Source organism: Vulpes vulpes, chromosome 15 (genome assembly GCF_048418805.1).
Source record: "Vulpes vulpes isolate BD-2025 chromosome 15, VulVul3, whole genome shotgun sequence".
Lineage (NCBI taxonomy): Eukaryota > Metazoa > Chordata > Mammalia > Carnivora > Canidae > Vulpes > Vulpes vulpes.
Window position 1 is genome coordinate 92,271,286 of NC_132794.1, and position 19,035 is coordinate 92,290,320.

General features: G+C 47.1%; 1 protein-coding gene across 28 annotated transcripts in view; it reads left to right on the forward strand.

The window, feature by feature from the left end:
• GBF1 (golgi brefeldin A resistant guanine nucleotide exchange factor 1) overlaps positions 1 to 18,527 on the forward strand; it is a 121,790-nt gene extending 103,263 nt beyond the window's left edge. For 17 of the 28 annotated variants that reach the window (XM_072739845.1, XM_072739855.1, XM_025992748.2 and 14 more), the window contains 27 exons: positions 160 to 354; positions 587 to 776; positions 1,937 to 2,077; positions 2,405 to 2,493; positions 3,746 to 3,948; positions 4,417 to 4,540; positions 4,831 to 4,956; positions 5,225 to 5,307; positions 5,970 to 6,206; positions 6,731 to 6,824; positions 7,190 to 7,366; positions 7,697 to 7,761; positions 7,845 to 7,968; positions 8,143 to 8,214; positions 8,354 to 8,448; positions 8,690 to 8,843; positions 12,513 to 12,738; positions 13,249 to 13,409; positions 13,543 to 13,789; positions 13,910 to 14,115; positions 15,505 to 15,655; positions 15,756 to 15,886; positions 16,091 to 16,192; positions 16,469 to 16,582; positions 16,733 to 16,913; positions 17,078 to 17,206; positions 17,686 to 18,527. In XM_072739845.1, the coding sequence (XP_072595946.1) occupies positions 160 to 354; positions 587 to 776; positions 1,937 to 2,077; positions 2,405 to 2,493; positions 3,746 to 3,948; positions 4,417 to 4,540; positions 4,831 to 4,956; positions 5,225 to 5,307; positions 5,970 to 6,206; positions 6,731 to 6,824; positions 7,190 to 7,366; positions 7,697 to 7,761; positions 7,845 to 7,968; positions 8,143 to 8,214; positions 8,354 to 8,448; positions 8,690 to 8,843; positions 12,513 to 12,738; positions 13,249 to 13,409; positions 13,543 to 13,789; positions 13,910 to 14,115; positions 15,505 to 15,655; positions 15,756 to 15,886; positions 16,091 to 16,192; positions 16,469 to 16,582; positions 16,733 to 16,913; positions 17,078 to 17,206; positions 17,686 to 17,966 (4,098 nt within the window). In that variant the 3' untranslated portion in view covers positions 17,967 to 18,527. The remainder of the gene's footprint in view (positions 1 to 159; positions 355 to 586; positions 777 to 1,936; positions 2,078 to 2,404; positions 2,494 to 3,745; positions 3,949 to 4,416; positions 4,541 to 4,830; positions 4,957 to 5,224; positions 5,308 to 5,969; positions 6,207 to 6,730; positions 6,825 to 7,189; positions 7,367 to 7,696; positions 7,762 to 7,844; positions 7,969 to 8,142; positions 8,215 to 8,353; positions 8,449 to 8,689; positions 8,844 to 12,512; positions 12,739 to 13,248; positions 13,410 to 13,542; positions 13,790 to 13,909; positions 14,116 to 15,504; positions 15,656 to 15,755; positions 15,887 to 16,090; positions 16,193 to 16,468; positions 16,583 to 16,732; positions 16,914 to 17,077; positions 17,207 to 17,685) is intronic. The other 11 variants (XM_025992768.2, XM_025992755.2, XM_072739841.1 and 8 more) reach the window with 1 other exon arrangement.
• The last annotated feature ends 508 nt before the right edge of the window (positions 18,528 to 19,035 follow it).

A 19,035-nucleotide genomic window follows, 5' to 3' on the forward strand; every position in this document is an offset into this window, starting at 1 on the left:
CCAACATGGAGGCCAAAGAGGAGGATAGAATACGTTCAAGGGTTTCTTAATGTATGCTTCCTGGCTGGGCTTCTTGTGTTTAATGTTTTTCCTGTCTAATTTTTCTTCTCTATCTTAACTGCTTCCCCACCCAAATGGCTATTACTGGATTATTGCCAGATGTACATCAAAAAGCTCATGGAGATCATCACTGTGGAGAACCCCAAAATGCCTTATGAGATGAAAGAGATGGCACTGGAGGCCATTGTGCAGCTCTGGCACATCCCCAGTTTTGTCACTGAGCTCTATATCAACTATGATTGTGACTACTACTGTTCAAACCTCTTTGAAGACCTCACCAAGCTGCTGTCCAAGGTGCTGAGCATTATTACTAGCCTCTAGAAAGAAGGCTCTATTAAGGAAATCTCTCTGGTAGTAGTAAGCATTCTATATGCAGGGTGGGAAACACTTGAAAGTTGGGGAACAGGAAGAAGAAAGGCATTTTCTCAGGATAATGTAGAAGTTATAGGAGGATTCAGGGTTTTTGGAAAAAGATAAAGTGTAAAGTATTCTCACCTCAGGTCTACTGGGTCTGTTTATTTTCCAGAATGCCTTCCCTGTGTCTGGTCAGCTCTATACAACACACCTCCTGTCTCTTGATGCCCTGTTGACAGTGATTGACAGCACTGAGGCCCATTGCCAGGCCAAAGTCCTCAACAGTCTTACCCAGCAAGAGAAGAAAGAAGCAGCCAGATCTGGCTATGAGGCGGTGGATGGTACCCGAGAATCCAGCAATAGTGAGAGGCATTTCTTTCTTTGAGGATCCCAGAGTTCTTTTTTTTTTTTTTAAGACTGATTTTCTCTTTCTTCCCCTCTCTGTCTGTCTGTCTGTCTCTCTCTCTCTCTCTCTCTTTCTTTCAGCATAAGCAGGAAGGAAGGTCAGAGGGAGAGAGAGAAACAGATTCCTCACTGAACAGGGAGCCTCACACGGGGCTCAATCCCAGGACCCTGAGATCATGACCCAAGCTGAAGGCAGACACTCAACTGACTAAGCTACCCAGGTGCCCCTGAGGATCCCAGAGTTCTATGTTTATCATCTCTACTCACTGAATCCTCTCTCCTTCCCTTATATTTCTTCCTCTGGGGGCTCTCCCAATTCCAGGATTTGGTGGTTTGAATCATAGGTCAGGCAGGTTAGCAAGACTCATGGACTTGTCCTTTTCTCCTCCTCCACACTTTAGCTTGCTTATATGATGATGATGGTGGTGATGATGATGATGATGATGATGATTATGATTATCTAATTAAAGTATAGTTAACAGGGGCACCTGGGTGGTTTAGTTGGCTAAGCATCCGAGTCTTGATTTCAGCTCAGGTCATGATCTCAGAGCCATGGGCTCGAGCCCTGCATTGGGCTCTGCATTCAACACAGAGTCTACTTGTCCCTCTCCCTTTATTCTTCCCCCTCTTCGTGTGCACACTCTCACTCTTATGTACTGTCTCTCTCTCTCTAAAATAAATAAAATCTTTTAAAAAATAAAAGCATAGTTAAAATACAATGTTACATTAGTTTCAGATATACAACATAGGAGTATTATTATTTCTTTATGGGGAGAAAAGAGAACCTAGATTACTGTTCCTGAAAGCTCCAGGCCCTACCTTTCCCCAATCCCAGTATCCGCTTCCACCCTAATTAATCTTCTCTGACATCCCTTTGAGACTGAACTTGCAGAAGATCAGAGAATGGGAATAGGTAATCTCTATTAAGTTATAGAATCTAATGCTTAACTAACCTGGAACAGTGGCTACTTATTTAGGCTTAGGTTTGTTCTGTTCAGGGCTGGTCACCTATGTGGGTCTATGTGAGACCTATCCATGTCTCCTTGGCCTAGTACTCCTCTTGCAGCTCTACTTGGTTTCCTACCCCATCTTCATTTATCTTCTTCTCTCTTACCAGGTGAGAGAGCAGCCAGCGATGGGAAACCTGTAGGCATAGCCGCAGACATCCCAGGTCTACATCTGCCAGGTGGAGGGCGGCTGCCAGCAGAACATGGGAAGCCAGGATGCAGTGATCTGGAGGAAGCTGCTGACTCTGGGGGTGGGTACTGGGTGTCCATGATCCTCAGCCCCCTCAACCGGGGGGCCTGGTGGAGAGCAGAGGGAAATGGGGCACAGATACCCTAGGTAGTATGTGAGTGAACCTTGGCTGCTCACCCATGCCCTCAAACCTGGAGAGAGGAAATAAAACATTTGGAGCCCAAGAAGATAGGACTTCTAGGGAAGTGGAAGACTGATGAGGACAAGAAAATTTCTAAGACATTTCTCCTTCACTAGAGAGTATATTGGCAATCTTCCAAAAGCCATTATACTGGTAAAAGAGGTCTTAAGGATTTTTCCTTTTCTTCCTCCCATCTCCCATTCCTAGCTGACAAAAAGTTTACTCGGAAGCCACCTCGATTTTCCTGTCTCCTGCCAGATCCACGGGAACTGATTGAAATTAAAAACAAAAAGAAGGTATGTAGAACTATCCCCAGAGCTTAGCCTCTGCCTGCCTCTGCCTAGGACAGAAACCCTACAAAAGAGGATAAGGAAGAGTCTAGCAGCTCGTTGAATGGTTTCCCAAGGTGAATCTTTATGTTTGTTGGGACTTCAGCAACCACCCATTCTCCTTTGAAACCCTTTACTTCTAGACCATGTAATGAGGCATACCCTATTGTGTGCCGTTGGGCAAATGCTGCCCTATGTGACAGCCAAGTGTTACTTGTGATAACAAGAGCCTGGGACCTGGTATCATGTGGGTCAGTGGAGGTTATTGGTAATCTCAAGCTCTGGGGTGAGGATTGGCAGTGAAAGGGAATTGACATTTATCTGGTGCCTTAATAAAGTTTAAAAAAATGTTTTTTAAACAAAGAAAACCTTTTCTTTAAACCTTTCTTCCTCTTATGGTCAGCCTAAATGACTTTGGTTTATGTGTTCCCTTGATTGCAGGGCTGTGACTAGACAGACAAAAAGTTGAGTTCTCAATCAGTGAGTTCACCTTGTCCTTAAAAGCTGGGAAACTGAAGAAAGTAGGGAAATCCAAGCTAGGCTTATAAACAAATGCTGGAGTGACTATAAAGCTGGAAAGGAGAGAACCTTCTCTAGTCTCTCTTCTACTTTTTCCTGGTCCCCAAGTTGGGGGACAGGAGCTGCCCCTGTGTATCGTGAGAACTCAGAAAATGAGTGAAAAGGAGCCTCTCAGCTCGTTGTTCTTCTTCTTCTCCTCCTCCTCCTCTTCCTTCTCCTCTTTCTTTTTCTCCTCCTCCTCCTCCTTTTCCTCCTTCTCCTCCTTCTCCTTTCTTTTTTTAAGTAGGCTCCATGCCCAATGTGGGGCTTGAACTCATGACCCTAAGATTGGGAGTCACATGTTCTACCCACTGAACCAGCCAGGTGCCCCTTATGGTGCAATTTTTTTTTTAATTCTGTATTTTATTTTTAAGTAATCTCTACTCCCAGTGTGGGGTTCAAACTTAAACCCTGAAATCAAGAGTTGTATGTTCTATCAACTAAGCTGGCTGGGCACCCCAATTTCTCAATCAGTTCTAATTAGATATGAAGATTGGGGGAAGCTAGGGCCAGTATGATCCAGCCTTAGTTTTGGAGTCACTTAGAACCACAACCTCGGAGCCCCTTATGTGACCAGCTGTGCGCTGTGATGGAATGCAGCCTGGCCTTGTCTGATTTAGGAGCAGAGCAGCTTGTGACACCTCTACTATTTTTCCTCCAGCTGCTAATCACTGGCACAGAGCAGTTCAACCAGAAACCAAAGAAAGGGATCCAGTTTCTGCAGGAGAAAGGCCTCCTCACCATCCCAATGGACAACACAGAGGTAGCCCAGTGGCTCCGAGAGAACCCTCGGCTGGACAAGAAAATGATTGGAGAGTTTGTGAGTGACCGCAAAAACATTGACCTGCTGGAGAGCTTTGTGAGGTGAGGAAACTGCAAGAAATGGGGGATATAGTTGGTGATCAAAGGGCAAGGCTTCTCTCCCTCAAAACAATCTCAGTCAGTTCCTGCTGGTGACCTAGGTCACACAGTCTTCCTCTTCCCATGATTTATGTCTGTTGGACCTGAAAGAGTCGCCAGCAAGATAGCTTGGGGAGCCATTCCATTCTGCATAGAAAGCACTGCAAAGGGATAGAACAGGGTTCCTGAGCACAGGTAGGTTAGAGTTCCAGTGGATGAGGTTTCCAGGCAAGAATGCACTAAATGCACTGATGTGGAAAGTACTTAAATTAGGAGTTGTCAGATTCTAGTCTGTGTTAGAGATGACCACAAGATTGTTCCCCTTTGCCTTCAGCCTCCTCTGTTCCAGTATGAGAAGGTTAGAGGGACCAGAGCCCAACATTTCCAGTTTATAGATCTTTAGCTTCTTTATCCCTCTTCCTTTTCCTCTAGCACCTTCAGCTTTCAGGGTCTGCGGCTGGATGAAGCTCTTCGTCTCTACCTGGAAGCCTTTCGCTTACCTGGGGAAGCACCAGTCATCCAGAGGTTGCTGGAGGCATTCACAGAGCATTGGAGGGTGAGTTGAGTGGCAGGACTGAGCCCGGCATCCCAGGTTCATTTGACTGGAAGATTTTTATAGTTCCAACTGAAGGACCGAGCTGCTGTCTCCTAAGAAGGCTGAGAGCAACATCAGCAAGCTTTTGATAGAAAGACCAGCTCTGTTAAGGAGTTGGCCAGAGATTGGGGACTTTCTGGCTGGTTAGCCCCCAGAAAGAAAATGTACCCAGCATTGGTCAGTGAGTTGGTAGTGAAGGTTTGATTGGGCAGAGAAGTGTATTGATACAGGTGGGGTCTTTGCTTTTTCAGAATTGTAATGGCTCCCCATTTGCCAATAGCGATGCCTGCTTTGCTCTGGCCTATGCTGTCATCTTGCTTAATACTGACCAGCACAACCACAACGTTCGCAAACAGAATGCACCCATGACTCTAGAGGTAAATTTGGATTCCAGCCAAGGCAGAGAGGGTCCAGCACAGTTTTGGAGGTATAGATGGAAATACATGGCATTTTCAGTAGGCACAATGGACAGAGTTTGTCCAAGGGAATCAGGGAGGGCTGGCCAATACAGGAAAAGAACCGGGTTAGGGAGGTGGGCTCTTTCACTACTGTTTCCTAAACCCTATTTACCATAGACCCAGGAGTTCCTTAGGTGGGGCTTCAGCATTGACACATGGGGGGAAAAGCTTATCGGCCTGTCTCTAGGAGTTTCGCAAAAACCTAAAAGGTGTGAATGGAGGCAAGGACTTTGAGCAAGACATCCTGGAGGACATGTACCATGCCATCAAGTGAGTATTTTTGGAGCATAGTTCAGCATCTCTTTTAAGCAGAAACACACTGCTTGCTTTTCCAGATTTTAGAGTTGCATCAGACTTCAATGATTCTTATGCCCTGGATTTAGCCTTGAGACTCAGCTGGGCAGCCCCTCTTCCCATTTCTTCCTTAAAGAAGCCTGAACAGTACTGAAGCTCCAGTACTGAGCCAGGATCTAAACTTCCTTTGCTAAGTGGAATATCATGGGCCCATTTTCTGAACCCAAAGCAGCTAGGTTTTCCTGTCCAGCTCACAAAATGTATTTTGAAGCTGGTAGAAAATCCAGGATGGGCACTGGAGGGCAAAGTTTGGGTCAGAGGTCAGAGATGGGACACTTACTTTTTTTTATTGTAAATAAGAAAAGGAATGTTCATCCTCTAATACCCAGAAAGAATGGAGATCTCACTACAGAACTAATGGCCCCAGTTAAGAGACAGGGCTTTGAGATTATGGGGAATTATCGAGCACTTCCTTTATTTCTCCCTGATCCCATTAGTGGGTGGGAAGCCGACTACTGAGCTGCACTTTTGGTGACCTCTCATTGATGGATTGTTCCAATATGGGCAAAACCTGTTGTTCTAGTTTGGAACCAGTCAGGTTAACAGCAGTGTACCTACTTTCCTTTACCTCCTGACAGGAATGAGGAAATTGTGATGCCTGAAGAGCAGACGGGCTTGGTTCGGGAGAACTATGTGTGGAATGTGCTACTTCATCGAGGTGCCACCCCAGAGGGCATATTCCTTCGTGTGCCTGCTGGCAGCTATGATCTTGACCTCTTCACCATGACGTGGGGCCCCACTATTGCTGCCCTTTCTTATGTCTTTGACAAAAGCCTTGAGGAAACAATTATCCAGAAAGCCATCTCAGGCTTCAGGTAGCCCAGCTATGGCCTTGGTCTTGACCTCCTCTCACCTGTCTGGGCACAAACATGGTTGCCTCCATGCCTTTCTGATTCCTACTCATATTTTTGTTAGAATGGGTTTTCTCTGAGTTTTTAGAAAGAGGCTGAAGCTTGGAAAATCATATTCTTTTTTTAAGATTTTATTTGAGAGAGAGCACACATGAGAGAGAGAGAAAGCGTGCACACAAGTTGGGTGAGGGGGGGAGAGAGAGAGAGAGGGAAAAGCAGACCTCTGCTGAGCAGGGAGCCCAATGCAGGGCTGGATCCCAGGACCCTGAGATCATGACCTGAGCCTAAGGCAGATGCTTAACCAACTGAGCCACCCAGCACCCAAGGGAAAGCTCAGTCTTAAATAGATTGAAGACTAAAAGGCTTCTTCCTGGGACTGATTGGGGAAGAATCCTGGGAAAGAATCCTAAGTAAGCCTCTTCAGGGACTTGGAAGGGCTGCCTGGACTTCCAGTGACTCACTCTTATTTCTGGAATGTGACATTACAGGAAGTGCGCCATGATCTCCGCCCACTATGGCCTCAGCGATGTGTTTGACAATCTCATCATATCTCTGTGCAAATTCACAGCTCTTAGCAGTGAGGTGAGCAGGGGCAAGAACCGTGTAATTAGAGTTCCAAAGTAGGACCTCTCTTAACCATAAATCTATCCTTATCTGTGGAGCTGTTTTCCTCGGCATATTCCTTCACTCCCTCTAGACTACAGTACCACTTAGCCGTTTCTGTTTCATAGCCCCTAGGATGAGAATAGTGTCCCCTCATTCAGTGGGGATGGGAGAGAAGATGTACAGTGGGAAAGGCCTTAACCAGGTTAGCCCTTCCTACCAGTATTAGAGCAGATTGAACCAGAGCAAGCAAAAGGACTCTTAGTGAACTATAGGTAAAGGCCTAAGAGATCTCCTTTCCAGACATTCGCCAAACCCTAAGCCTTTCTCATCTTCTTTTTCAGTCTATTGAGAATCTGCCCAGTGTGTTTGGAAGCAACCCGAAAGCCCACATTGCAGCCAAGACAGTATTCCATTTGGCCCATCGTCATGGTGACATCCTGCGGGAGGGCTGGAAGAATATCATGGAAGCCATGCTGCAGCTCTTCCGAGCCCAACTGCTTCCCAAAGCTATGGTGGAGGTAATTCTTGTAGGAGATTAACGGACAAGGCAAAAGCTCATAAAATGTGTGCTATCTGCATATAGAACTGGTTGAGAGTAACACTGGGCCCAGTGACTGCTAAAGCTTACCAGAAACACCTTAAATGTAAGACCACAGATCTTGGGCAAGAGGATAGCTGTAAAAGAAGGCCAGTAACCAGATAAGCCATTGCCAGTAACGAACAGTAGGGGGTCCAGTCAGGAGTGTGGGGCACTGAGCTATAGGAAAAAAACCCAGAGAACTTTGCATGGAAGAGCAGGAAATGCAAAGGGCATGTGGAAAGAAATTATTCTTGATTTGATTTTCCAGGTAGAAGATTTTGTGGATCCCAATGGCAAGATCTCTCTACAGAGGGAGGAGACACCATCAAACCGGTAAGGGCAGATCAAAAGTTAAAGGACTTGGAGAGGGAGGATCAGAACAATGGAGCTCACCAAGGCTTGAACTCTTTCTACAGAGGAGAGTCGACAGTGCTAAGCTTTGTGAGCTGGCTGACACTAAGTGGTACTGAGCAGTCTAGTGTGCGGGGCCCATCCACTGAGAACCAAGAGGCCAAAAGAGCGGCCTTGGACTGCATCAAGGTAATTGCCTCTGCCTACCCCTGATAAGCTGCTTCCCTAGGAACTGAAGAGTAGAATCATCTAGGGCTTATGACCAGAGCTGACTCCTTTTGTCCTCTCGCTCTAGCTCTTGGGAACATTCTCTTCCCTCCAGTCCTTGTCACCGACCCCCCCTCTCTCTTGCATCCCCTCTAGCATTGTGACCCAGAAAAGATGATCACAGAAAGCAAGTTCCTTCAGCTGGAGTCACTGCAGGAGCTCATGAAGGTACAGAATGAGGAGGGAAGAGAGATGAAAGGACTGGCTGTGTTGGAAGGGAAGATGGAGACAGTGGTGATTGCTTTAATTTCTGTTAGGGCACAGCCAGTGGCTGGCTTCTCCATGCTTTCCTGTTGTTGTACTCTAGGCTCTGGTCTCAGTGACGCCAGATGAAGAGACATATGATGAGGAGGATGCTGCTTTCTGCCTAGAGATGCTGCTGAGGATTGTGCTGGAGAACAGGTAGAAGGCAGTCTTTAGGCAGGCCTCATACTGGGCTTGTGCCAAAGGGATGGAAGACAGGAGCCATCCTGCTGAATGGGCTTTAGGGGCAAGAAGCACATGAAGCTGTAGGCAGTGGAGAAGCTTATTCATTATACCTGCCTGCCAATGAGCCCTGTAAGGCCCAACCTGGATCAAAAAGAGAGACTTATTTCCCAGTGGCCTCCCCAACTGAAACTGTCTTCACCCTTATGTTCCTCAGGGACCGTGTGGGTTGTGTGTGGCAGACTGTCCGAGACCATCTATATCACCTGTGTGTCCAGGCACAGGATTTCTGCTTCCTTGTAGAGCGGGCAGTGGTGGGGCTGCTCCGCTTGGCCATTCGACTACTCCGAAGAGAAGAGATCAGTGGCCAGGTAAGCAGAGTACAACTGAGAAGGCAGGAAGTATGCAGGAGACTAAAGCCATAATGTCAGTTGTGGGCATGGCCTAAGACAAAGAGTACGTTTAGTGCCCCATAGCATGAGTCCAGTGACCTGCCACAGAGTTGGAGGAATCTAACAGATGGCTTTAAGAATGAGTCTAAAATGATCCTCAGGCATGAAGCTGATACCTAGCACCTCTGCAGGCTCCTGTAAATCTGCCTGGATGGCTACTGCCTTGTGGCATTCTCCGCCCTATACATGCTTTCCTGGTTCTCAAGCTTAGGACCCTCCTGAGATCTCTTGGCTCAAGTATAAAAGACAGCCACCGTAGAACTAATAAGTGAGTTCAGCAAGGTCACAGGATATAAGATTAGCACCTCACAGGGGAGGTAGGTGGGGGATCATCTAAATGGATGATGGGCAGTAAGAAGAGCACTTATGATGAGCACTGAATATTATATGTAATGATGAATCACTATATTCTACTCAAACAAATACTATATGTTAACTAACTTAAATCTGAATTTTTAAAAAAATGCACATGAGCCTTTATAACAATGTAACAAATTCTAGACAATGTTAGAGTCCCAGTATCTTAAAAAAAATTCACATTTCCAGATACTAACACTGAACGTATAGAAAGTGAAACCAATGGCACTATCATTTACAAGTGCTTCAAATGAAATGAAATACTGAGAAATACACCTAACAAACATGTATAGCATCTCTTTGCTAAAAATTCTAAAATGTGGGATGCCTGGGTGGCTCAGCGGTTGAGCATCTTCCTTTGGCTCAGGGCATGATCCTAGGGTCCAGGATCGAGTCCCGCATTGGGCTCCTTGTGGGGAGCCTGCTTCTCCCTGTGCCTGTGTCTCTGCCTCTCTCTGTGTGTCTCTCATGAATAAATAAAATATTTAAAATACAGTAAAAATTATAAAACGCTAATGAAAGATATCAAAGAAGATCTAAATAAATGAAGAGGCATACTATGTTCATGGATTGGAAGACTCAGGGTAGTAAAGATGTCAGTTTTTCCCCTTCATCTGTAAGTTTAATGCAATTTCCATGAAAATCCCAGCAAGGTTTTTATGTAGAGCTAGGCTTGTTTTAAAATTTAGATTAAAAAGCACAAGCCCTAGAATATCCAAACATCTTGAAAAAGAAAAAAGTGGGAGAAATCATTCCATCTGCTATTAAGGCTTACTATATAGCTGCAGTAATCAAGACTATCTGGTATTTGTGAAGAGACAGCCACATAAGTCAGTGGAACAGAAGAAAAAATCCAAAAATAGACCTACACAGAGATGCTCAACTAATTTTTTGGCAAAAGTGCAAAAACAATTCTGGAGGAAGGGATAGCCTTTTCAGTTGCTAGAACAATTGAAATTTGTGGGTGGGGAACAAACAAGTGAACCTTGACCTAAGCTGCATACCATATAGAAAAATTAACTCAAAATGAATCACAGATTTTTTTTTAAAGAAAACTTATTTTGAGAGAAAGAATGTGTGAGCGTGTAGGGGGGAGAAGCAGAGGGAGATGGAAAGAGAGACTATCAAGCAGACTCCCCACTGAGCAGCAAGCCTGACACAGGGCTGGATCTCAGGATCCTGAGATCATGACTTGAGCCAAAATCAAGAGTCAGATACTTAACCGACTGAGCCACCTATGTGCCCTCAAAATGAATCATGGATTTGAATGTCCTTTAGGAAGCAACATAGAATATCTTCAGGAGCTAGGAAAACAATTCTTAGACTTAACACCAAAAATACAATCTATGAAAGGAAAAATTGGTAAATTGGACTTTGTTAATTTTAAAAACTTATACTCAGGGGCACCTGGGTGGTTCAGTCTGTTAAGCATCTAGCTCTTGGTTTTAGCTTGGGTCATGATCTCAGGGTCCTGGAATTGAGCCCCACATTGGGCTCCCTGCTCAGCAGGAAACCTGCTGTTCCTCCCTCTGCCTCTGCCAGCCGCTCCCCCTGCTTGTGTGCACACCTTCTCAACTTCTCTCTCTCTCAAATAAATAAACAAATCTTAAAAAAAAAAAAAAAAAAAAAAAAAAGGAAAAGAAAATGAAACCAACAACACAATATCATTTACAAGTGCTTTAATGTGGGCAGCCCAGGTGGCTCGGCGGTTTAGCACTTGCCTTAAGCCCAGGGTACGATCCTGAGGACCTGGGATCGAGTCCCACACCTGGGATTGAGTCCCACGTCGGGCTCTCTGCATGGAGCCTGCTTCTCCCTCTGCCTGTGTCTCTGCCTCTCTCTCTCTCTCTCTTTGTGTGTGTGTCTCTCATGAATAAATAAATAAAATCTTTAAGAAAACAAAACAAGTGCTTTAATGAAATGAAATACTGAGTGGCTGTAAAATGGTACAGCCCCTCTCTTAGCAGTTTCTTAATAGAACTAAACATGTTACCCACACAATCCAGCAGTTGCACTCTGAGGCATTTATCCCAGAGACATTACAGCTTACTTTCTCATAAAAACCTATTCATGAATGTTCATAGGAGCTTTATTTGTAGTAGCCAAAAACTGGAATCAGCACAGATGATTTTCAACAAGTAAATGGTTAAACTGTGTTACATGTATACCCTGGAATTCTGTTTGGCAATCAAAGCAACAAACTATTGGTAACAGCTTGGATGCGTCTCCAAGGAATTATGCTGAGTGAAAAAAGCCAATCTCAAAGGCTATATATTATATAATTTCATTTAAATAACATTTTGAAATGACAGAATTTTAGAAGTTATGGACAGATTGCCAGGGGTTAGGGTTGGGGGCAAAAAGAGGTAAGTGTGAGCATCTGGGTGGCTCATTGGTTGAGCATCTGTCTTGGGCTCAGGTTGTGATCTTGGGGTCCTGGGATCAAGTCCCGCATTGGGCTCCCCGCAAGGAGGCTGCTTCTCCCTCTGCCAATGTCTCTGTCTCTCTCTGTGTGTCTCTCATGAATGGATAAATAAAATCTTTAAAAAAAAAAAAAAAAGGCAGGTGTGTTTTTAAGGGCAATGTGAGGAAAATCCTTGGTGGTAGAACCATTTGACATCTTGACTAGTTAAGGATACACAAACCTAAAATTAGGTGATTAAATTGTGTAGAACTTAATATATATAGGCATACATATATTAGTAATGTAAAGCTGGGGAAACCTGAATAAAATCAGTGGATTGTATCAATATCAGTATCACTGTTATCATATACTATTTTTTTTACATACTAGAGTTTTACGTAATGTGACCATTAAGCAGAGCAAAAAAAAAAAAAAAAATCTGTAGCTCAATAAGAATTTTAATTAAACTGAAAAGAAGGAGGTGCCTGGCTGGCTCAGTCAGTTAAGCATCTGCCTTCAGCTCAGATCATGATCCCAGGGTCCTAGGATCAAGCCCCATGTTGGGTTTCCTACTTATTGGGGAGCCTGCTTCTCCTTCTCCCTCTGCCATTCCCCCTGCTCATGCTCTCTGGCTCGCTCGCTTGTTCGCACTCTCTCTCTCTCAAATAAAATCTTAAAAAAAAAAAAAAAAACCCTGAGAAAAGAAAAGACCAGCAGCAGTATTCTTAGGTGGGTCCTAGCCAAACCATGCTCAGTGGCCTAAGGAAACTGGTGGGGAAGGATTCTAAAGAAGCTAAATGCCCACTTCCTGCTCCCCACTTACCCAGGTGCTGCTCTCCCTGCGTATTTTGCTACTAATGAAGCCCAGTGTGCTGTCCCGAGTCAGTCACCAGGTAGCCTATGGGCTCCATGAACTTCTTAAGACCAACGCAGCCAACATCCACTCAGGTGACGACTGGGCCACTCTCTTCACACTGCTGGAATGCATTGGCTCGGGTGTAAAGCCTCCAGCTGCCCTGCAGGCCACAGCCAGGGCTGAAGCACCTGATGCGGGTAAGCCCTTTTCCAGGGAGACTCTCTGATTGGCAGATAAATAGTTATGGCCCTGGGGGTTGAGACAGGAAAACAAAATAATAGGTTATTGTGTTTAGCAGATTAAACAAACACCCGTGGCTTCCACCATGTGCTTCCAGAGCTTCCTATAGCCACTGGCTTTTCCCAGGTTAAACAGTATGAAGGCTACAAAGCAACATAGATGGCTATGAACCCAGCCTTCCTACTGTCCTAAGGACTGTTTCTCAGAAACTATGTCCTCACCACCACCCCCATGCCCTGACAGCTGCTACTAGATGCCATCAGGAGCCCAAATTAGCCTACTGCCCCATTTGGTCAAGAGAATCTGTCCCGACCATCCTTCAGCACCCTGCTGACAGGGTTGAAACAAAGCTGGACCAAGAAAGAGGAGAGGCCAGGCTTCAGCACCTATTTCTCAGAACTGAAATCATCCCTCATCCCAGTGTCCCCATTTCCACCCTGACTCTGCCCTTCTCTCTCCTGTCTCAGGGGCCCAATCAGACAGCGAACTCCCATCCTACCATCAGAATGATGTGAGCCTGGACCGAGGATACACTTCTGACTCGGAGGTCTATGCTGACCATTGCAGGCCTGGCAAGATCCACCGATCAGCCACTGATGCTGATGTAGTCAACAGCGGCTGGTTAGTGGTAAGTGAGCATATGGGCAGTGGATGAGTCTTCCCTCATTGGCCTGTGGGAAAGATTCATGTTCCTCCAAGAGGGCATCTGAGGGAAGATCAGCCTCAAGTCTGGCTTCCCAGCAACTCTTTGTACTTTTCAGGTGGGGAAGGATGACATTGATAACTCCAAGCCAGGTCCTGGGCCCAGCCGGCTAGGCCCTTCACCCCTGGTCAATCAGTACAGCCTAACAGTGGGGCTGGACCTCGGGCCACACGACACTAAGTCCCTGCTTAAATGTGTAGAATCTCTGTCCTTCATTGTGCGTGATGCTGCCCACATTACACCTGACAACTTTGAGCTCTGCGTGAAGACTCTCCGTATCTTTGTGGAGGCCAGTCTGAATGGCGGTAGGTTACCCAATGAAGGGGCAGCAGGGGAGTAGCTATGTGAATATACTGGGGGAAAGGGAGGAAAGGTAGGCCATTTGTGTCTATGTAGAAATGTGACCTGGATCTGCCTCTGCTCAGGGTGCAAGTCCCAGGAGAAACGTGGCAAGAGTCACAAATATGACAGCAAAGGAAACCGCTTCAAGAAGAAATCCAAGGAAGGTTCAGTGCTTCGGCGGCCTCGAACCTCCGGCCAACATGCCACTCGGGGTGGGCATAGTGACGATGATGAGGATGAAGGGGTGCCTGCCAGCTACCATACGGTGTCTTTACAGGTCAGTCAGGACGTAAGTATGGCATCCTTTACTTCCTCTCCTCTTCCTGCCCCTGACATTGGGAGGATAGGCAGGGCTAGGGACAGCCAGGGCTTAGAGGAAGGGCTTATGTTTTCCAACCTAGGCCCTTGTCCACTGCTTCCACAATGTTCTCCTATCCAAGACCACCTATTGTAAGTTTTTGTTTGTTTAATATTTAATATTTATGTTTTGAATAAGTAGTGTATGCATGTGGTACAAGTTCAGAAGTATAAAAGGGTAAACAGATAAAAGTAAGTCCTATTCCATTCCTGCCCCCAGCTGCTAAGTTCCCCCTCCCTGGAGGTAGACACTGCCACCAGTTTCTTGTCCTTCCAGAGTTATTCTTTGTTCAAGATATATAAAATTTATTTTACAAACAGACTTCATATCACTAAATAGAGAACTAATTGCCTTAAATAGAATAACCTTAGAAAAATGATGAAAACAAAAAATTATTAAGTTTTTTTTTTAATTTTTATTTATTTATGATAGTCACACAGAGAGATCGAGAGAGAGAGAGAGAGGCAGAGACATAGGCAGAGGGAGAAGCAGGCTCATGCACCGGGAGCCCAACGTGGGATTCGATCCCGGGTCTCCAGGATCGCGCCCTGGGCCAAAGGCAGGCGCTAAACCGCTGCGCCGCCCAGGGATCCCGAAAACAAAAAAATTATTAAAGCTGACTAGACATTATTGCCCACCAAAGCCTGTGCAACTAAAGTTTGCTTTGTTTTTAAAATGAAATTAACGAGATAAGGCTTTGTTTGTCATCTATTTACTCATGAGAGACACACAGAGAGAGGCAGAGACATAGGCAGAGAGAGAGGCAGGCTCCCTGTGAGGAGCCCGATGCAGGACTCAATCAGTCCCAGGACCCTGGGATCATGACCTGAGCCGAAGGCAGACACTCAACCACTGACCACGCAGGCACCCCAATTCATTGTTATGAAACACTCATTCCTCACACCTCCTTATGTCTCTCCCAACTCTGGGAAACACTGGCTGGCAGGGGCAACCAGTTCATGAAGCTGAGGAGAAAAGAGGGGTGGGTCAGCGGTTGAGCGTCTGCCTTGGGCTCAGGGCCTGATCCCCGGATCTGGGATTGAGTCCCACATTCCTTGAAGGAAGCCTGCTTCTCCTTCTGCCTGTGTCCCCCTCCCCCGTGTGTGTGTGTGTGTGTGTGTGTGTGTGTGTGTGTTTGTGTGTGTGTGTCTCATGAATGAATAAATAAAATCTTGAAAAAAAAAAAAAGAGGGGTGAGAGGAGTGGAGTATGGTGTGACTGGTACTAGGGGCTCCCTTGAGGATTCAGCCAGGGACAGTGTTGAGGGGGCATCCACCAGACCTTACTCCAACTCATAACCTGCCCCTCCTGTGACCCCAGTTGTTAGATCTGATGCACACCCTGCACACGCGAGCAGCCTCTATCTACAGCTCGTGGGCGGAGGAACAGCGCCACCTAGAGACAGGTGGCCGGAAGATCGAAGCGGATTCACGTACCCTGTGGGCCCACTGCTGGTGTCCGTTACTGCAGGGTAAACCTTAGGGGAGCAGGCAGGGCAGGGGCAGAGGTGGAACTTGGGAAGTACCAGGATCAGGATGTCTAAAGGATCCTGAGCCTGTTTTCACTCTTAGGCATTGCCTGCTTGTGCTGTGATGCCCGGCGCCAGGTGCGGATGCAAGCACTGACTTATCTGCAACGAGCACTACTGGTACATGATCTGCAGAAGCTAGATGCCCTGGAGTGGGAGTCCTGTTTTAACAAGGTGGGACTTCCTCTAGTCTTACGGTAAAGTTCAAATCCTTAAGACAGGGAGAACTGGGCAGCCTAAAGAGCCCCTAATGTCAATCCTCCATCTACATTCCTACCTTTCCTCCTACTCTATGCTCATCCACCCCAGCCCCTGGCTACCTTGGAGCAAGGCTGCCAACTGACCCTGTTAGGAAGACATTGGCTCTTTACCCACCAGGTGCTGTTTCCTCTACTGACCAAACTCTTGGAGAACATCAGCCCTGCAGATGTGGGTGGGATGGAGGAGACTCGAATGAGGGCTTCCACACTGCTGTCTAAGGTACCTGCTCACCACCCTCACTTACCCACTCTTCCCACACCTGCCTTTCTGTGAGGAGGGAAGCTAGGGGTTCTGCTAGGACCTAGAGATGCAATGTGGGTGCTCAGGACCCCAGCTATGGAGACTTAACAGGACCCAGGGAGCTGGGAGGATTCTGGAATTCGAAAGAATCTCTGATTTAGGATTCCCATGCAAGATAGGGCAGGCTTGCCTCCCACCTTAGGGAAGGATGCAGACAGCTCTGACCCTTCACTGAAACGGGCTGGTGGGCCTTAGGTCTTCCTGCAGCACCTGTCTCCACTGCTGTCACTCTCTACCTTTGCGGCCCTCTGGCTGACCATCCTGGACTTCATGGACAAGTATATGCATGCAGGATCCAGTGACTTACTGGTATGTTCTACCTCAGCCTGACTCCCACTGCCTGCTTCCTCTCCCACCTCCTGGGAAGACATGCGTTTTTTTCCTTGGTGGCTGCCTCCTCCTTACCATATCCCTTGGATGCCCTCTTTCCTATTCACATGGTCCCACTGCCATCTACAGTCAGAGGCCATCCCTGAGTCTCTGAAGAACATGCTCCTGGTGATGGACACAGCAGAGATTTTCCACAATGCAGATGCCCGAGGAGGCAGCCCCTCAGCCCTCTGGGAGATCACCTGGGAGCGCATTGACTGTTTTCTGCCCCACCTACGAGATGAGCTCTTCAAGCAGACTGTCATCCAGGGTAGGAGGCTTAGTTCAACTTTATTAAAGAGAGTCCACATCAAAGAGTCTAGAGCTAAAAATCAGTTCTCTGTACTCCCGTCAGTGGGAAGATTGATGGGTAGCCAGGGCTACGCTTGAAAGGAAGCACTAAGAGCTGCCATCTGGTTTTTCTGCCCTTCCCAGACCCCATGCCAATGGAGCCACATGCCCAAAAACCTCTGGCCTCAGCCCACATGACTCCTGCTGCTGGAGACACAAGGACACCTGGCCATCCACCTCCCCCAGAGATGCCTTCTGAGCTGGGGGCCTGTGGTGAGTCCTTTTGAGCTAGTCTCCTGGGTGTTGAACAGGAAGTAGGAAGCCTAAGAGGAGGCCCAGGGTAGTTTGGGATTGCTGCTGAGCATGGGCTGTGAGCCAGGGGAAGAAGGGAACCAGAGTATTTTGGTTGCCTGCTCTTCCTGTGGGAAATGGCAGGATCAAATAGGCTATCTGCTTGAGATTTTCAGATTTGGAAAGAGGGGCCAGATCAAGAACTTGGAATAAATATGCAAAGGTTGCCCTTTGGGGATTCTAGTAAAGATCAGACCAGAACTAACCTGACTGGAGGTACAGCAAAGAAGGTAGAAGGTAGATAGAAGATAGCTAGATATCTAAATGAGTTTCAAGGGGAGATTGCCAACTGCTTAGACTAGCAGAGGTCATTTTGCTCACAGGAATGGGGAGGAGCAGAAGTTAGGTAAACCAGCTGGGGAATATGAAGGAGTGTGACCAGCCCCTTGCTCTCCCTGTAGACTTCGAGAAGCCTGAGGGCCCTCGACCTGCCAACAGCAGCTCTCCTGGATCACCAGTGGCATCTAGCCCCAACAGACTGAGCCCTACTCCAGATGGGCCTCCTCCTCTGGCTCAGCCTCCACTGATCCTGCAGCCCTTGGCCTCCCCATTGCAGGTGGGCGTACCACCCATGACTCTACCAATCATCCTCAACCCTGCTCTCATAGAGGCCACTTCACCAGTGCCCCTCCTGGCCACACCCCGCCCCACAGACCCAATGCCCACCTCCGAGGTCAACTAAGGCAGGCCCCTCAGAGATCAGGACCAGTACTTCCTACCAGGCTGTCCCCAGCCACCCTTCCCCAGGGCACAAACTTTTCAGGCCCAGCCTGAGCTGCTGTTGCTGCCACTTGGATGGAGACCTGAAAAAGAGAAGTTTTATAGCCTGAAACCCATAATCAGGCTGGGGGAACTTCTTCCTCTGCTCTCCATTCCTGGGGGCTCTAACCTGAGAACACTCTCAGGGATATCACCTGCAACCTGGCAGCCCTGGAGAAGCATCTGTGAGCCAACCCTACAGTGCCCATCCTCGTGCTCCTCCTGCCTGTGGTCAGGCGTTGAGAGCCAAGCCAACCACTCTGCACTTTGTGTCCCTCTCCCATCTCCACTCTCATCAGCGCTGGGCCATCTCCTCCAGTTCTTCCTCTTTTATTGATTAGTTAGTTTGGAAAGTTGATTGGTACCATGGAGGGTTGGCAGGTGGGGCTGGACAGAGGGACTACGCACAGGAACATGTACATATGGAAAAACAGGACAACAATGGACTTTTTATGATGTAATAAATGTCTTAGTATCAATGTCATTGCCTTTCACTCTGGTTTCCTTTTTGAGCTTATGGGCATCTGTTACTGGGGTACCCAGGGCTTGGGCCTTGCATGAACAGAAGTGAGGCTGAGCCTACCAACAGTCTGGCCCATGTGACCACAGGCCAGCAGCCAGCCAGACTCCAGCAGGATTCCTTCACCAATGCTGCCATCACCACCATAGCAATGCGCTGTTGTCCCCAGGGATATACCAGGGGTTTGGTTATTTGTCCTCTTCCCTAACTGCTCCAAGGTTGACACTTGAGACAGCCTAAACTGGACTCAGGGAAAGTGAACCAGAGTTGAGCTGTAGTTACTCAAAAGTCTTCCCTCAGATGTTCCTCATGGTCAGGAGCACAAAGGAGGGCCTTTGGGGCTTAGGAGGGAAGCCATCTTGTCCACAGCTATGATTGTGTATTTCTGGGCACAGGGCATTCATTTTGGCCCCAGACTGAGGATGGACAATTTTGTCCTGCTCTATAGTCTCCGTCTCAGTTACTGAAACAT